Below are 3,127 nucleotides of genomic sequence, written 5' to 3'. Positions count from 1 at the left end.
GCTAGTGAAAAAGTTCGAGGAGTTTTTATTGCTCCTCTCTTATATCACCGGCGGCCAGCCTAGCCGAGGGGAAGAGATCACGGGCCTGCGCCTGGTTAACGGTATTAATAGGGACCGCAATGTCTTTATTATCGACGGCGATATTGTGCTCGTCACCTAGTACTATAAGTCTCTAGCCTACTTCGACTCGCCGAAGGTGATCCCCCGCTTCTTGCCGGAGAGGATTAGGTAGCTGCTCGTGATGTATATGGTCTATATCTGACCGCTGATGGATCGCTGGGAGGCGGATAGATGGGAGCTATATAGTAAGATGGCGCCGCCGAGCGACTTTATCTAGTATAACGAGACGGGGCCGTGGGAGGGCAGTCATATATCTGGGGCCATGGGGAAGTGGACCTCCCACTATATCGGCCGTAGGATTACGCTCTAAGACTGGCGCTATATCGCTATCGCTATTAGTAAGAAGCATGCTCACGACCGGGGGGCTACTCGGGTAGACTTTAAGGATAGCGACGACGATAATAAGTCGGAGTAATACGAGGCGCCGGACGATCTAGCTGCCTATCATACTGGCTAGATAGCCGCTAACTACGGTATTACGATCGATATGCTGAAGCGCCTAATGGCCGAGTCTCTGGATATATTCGGGCAGGTAAGCCGTCATTGGCATAAGTTCCTCGGCTACGACGCGCAGTAGCAATCGGCCTTAGAGCCGCCGCCGTCGTTAACTTCGTCCTCGAAGCGCAAGGGTGCGGCCGAGTCTAGCGGAGAGGAGAAGTACTACCCTCCCCGGAAGCGGGCTAAGATTGCCTCGCTCGAGAAGCTAAGGGCAGGTATAATAGCAGTAGTGGGGGATAAGAAGAAGGATAATATGATCCTGCGGGCACTCCGAGCTGTCCTGCGTGATGACGCTGCCTAGTTTCGGTCACCCTAGTAAGAAGAGGCCGTCAGGTTGGCCGCGGCGAAGCAGAGCCCGCTGGTTGCCGTGCTGCCAACCGGCGGCGGGAAGAGCCTAGTCTTCATAGTCCCGGCTATGCTGGCAGGTGTAGGCGTGACTATCGTGGTGGCTCTGTTCGCCGAGTTAAAGAGGCAGCTGGTCATACGCTGCGTCGATGCCGGCCTAGACTGTAAGTCCTAGCCCGAGGCGCGTAAATCTTGGCCCAGGGTTATGCTGGTCTCGGCCGAGGCGGCTATTACCGATGACTTCTTGTAGTGGGCCGCTAATCTGAGTGTTAGGGGAAGGTTAGACCGAGTGGTTATTAATGAGTGCTATCTATTATTTACTGCCGCCGAAACCTACCGCGCGAAGCTCTGCTGCCTCGTTCTCCTGCGGAGCCTGGGGTGTCCCTTCGTATTCCTCACTGGGACCCTGCCGCCGCTCCGTTAATGCGACTTCGAAGAAGCTATGTAGCTCCAGGCTCCGCTCTATATATGGGCTTCGAGCTATCGGCTAAACGTGCGGTACTTTATCCTTCGCGTCTATAACGGACGGGGCGTCATAGAGGTAAAGAGGCTAGTGGATACCTAGCTCCTATGTCTAGCACCGGGGGAGAAGGGGGTTATATACTATACTAGCTACGTAAAGTATAGAGCGCTTACCTGGCAGCTTAGTTATTATTACTATTACGCTTAGCGCGATGATAGCGATATATAGTTCCTAGCCCAGCGCGAGTAGGGCTTCTAGGCATAGGTTAACGGCGAAATACCCTATATTATAGCTACCGCGGCTCTAGGCACGGGCCTTAATATTGTAGGCATCGTCTATATTATCCATCTCGAGGCCCTATTTAGTATTATCGACTATGCCTAGGAGTCGGGGCGGGGCGGGCGAGCTAGGGAGCCCGTTACCGCAGAGATAGTCGTCGAGGAGAAGGACTGGCCGGTTAAGGACTATATCCGCGATAGCTACCTAGACTTAAGCACGCGCGAGGTATATAGGCTAATCCGGATATAAGGTTGCCGTCGCCGCCTCCTAGGCCAATGCTTAGATAGTGACCTACGGGACTATGGAGATCTCGATGCCGTCTGATGCGATAATTGCCGCCGCGATGAGCTGTTATGGAAGAGTGAGCTATCCTCGCAGGGTATCATAGCATTATATACCCGCGGTAGGCGCGATGCCCTCGCTTTAGAACGTTTCGAGGCCGCCTTAGAGGAGATAGAAGAGCTTAGTAAGATAGGCTGCTATATCTACTGGATATTCGATAGCGTTAAGGAGGCCGGGCACTAGTGGGGTACCTATGGTGCCATAGCAGAGAAGGATCTATCCTTCTCTAGCTATATAAACTTTTAGGGTCTAGTTAACTATAAGAAGGATCTATAGGTATGTTTCTTGAGCTGCTTCTATTATTATGTATCGCAGGAGCTCTATCGGGACGGTTATGAGACTAAAGGAGCATTATATCGGTGGAAGTATGCTATAGTCCCTATGGCGTTAGCCGCTATAACGGAGGCAGATATATGGTCGCAAGTCTAGGAGGCTGCCGGTCGAGACTTTAAAGGTCGGGATAACTATGCTGACTGGCTGGGCCGTAAGCATAGCAAGCTAGTATGCGGGCGAGAGATGACTAATACTATAGCCGTCTTTAATCTAGTGCTTAAATAGAGATAAACTTAAGGGCTTAGTTAATTACTATATTTTACGCATAGTATAATACGTTTGACTAGTTATATATAATGATATATGATATGATATAATAGGCAATGATAGGAAGGGAAAAAAAAAAAAAGGAGAGTAAGAGAGAGAGAGAGAGAAGGTAGGGGGGGAGCTCTTATAGTAGGTATATTACCTATATAATACCTAATAGTAACTATATATATGAATAGGACTTAGTAATAATAGTTAGCTTTAACTATATAATTAGAATACTAATAGTAGATAGTATAAATAATATAAGAGGAGGTAGAAATAAAAGAAGTAGAAGAAAGATGAAAAAGAGAAAGAGATAGTAGTCCAGGGTAGGCAAAAGTAATATTATTCTAATCAGCAAAAAAAGCTCTTTAAGGCTAGCTAGACGCTTCCGAGACTCGAAACCGGGTCTGTCCCTTAGTCAGAGGGATTACTCTGACCACTAAGCTAAAGCGCCTTTCGCTCTTAAAGTTACTAACCTCCATGAGGCTATCTAGA

The 3,127-nt window shown here is 48.9% G+C and overlaps 1 protein-coding gene across 1 annotated transcript; it reads left to right on the top strand.

Moving 5' to 3' along the window:
- Positions 1–607: 607 nt before the first annotated feature.
- NECHADRAFT_88884 (uncharacterized protein) lies at positions 608–1,213 on the top strand (the record flags this gene model as incomplete). Its single annotated transcript, XM_003040402.1, has 4 exons — positions 608–652; positions 698–833; positions 935–1,127; positions 1,165–1,213. The coding sequence occupies 4 exons, from the start codon at positions 608–610 to the stop codon at positions 1,211–1,213; spliced, it is 423 nt and encodes a 140-aa protein (XP_003040448.1).
- Between the last annotated feature and the right edge of the window lie 1,914 nt (positions 1,214–3,127).

The sequence above is a fragment of the Fusarium vanettenii genome (genome assembly GCF_000151355.1).
Source record: "Fusarium vanettenii 77-13-4 unplaced genomic scaffold NECHAsca_68_unmapped, whole genome shotgun sequence".
In the NCBI taxonomy this organism is placed as follows: Eukaryota; Fungi; Ascomycota; class Sordariomycetes; order Hypocreales; family Nectriaceae; genus Fusarium; species Fusarium vanettenii.
This window is presented reverse-complemented; position numbering and strand designations above follow the sequence as displayed.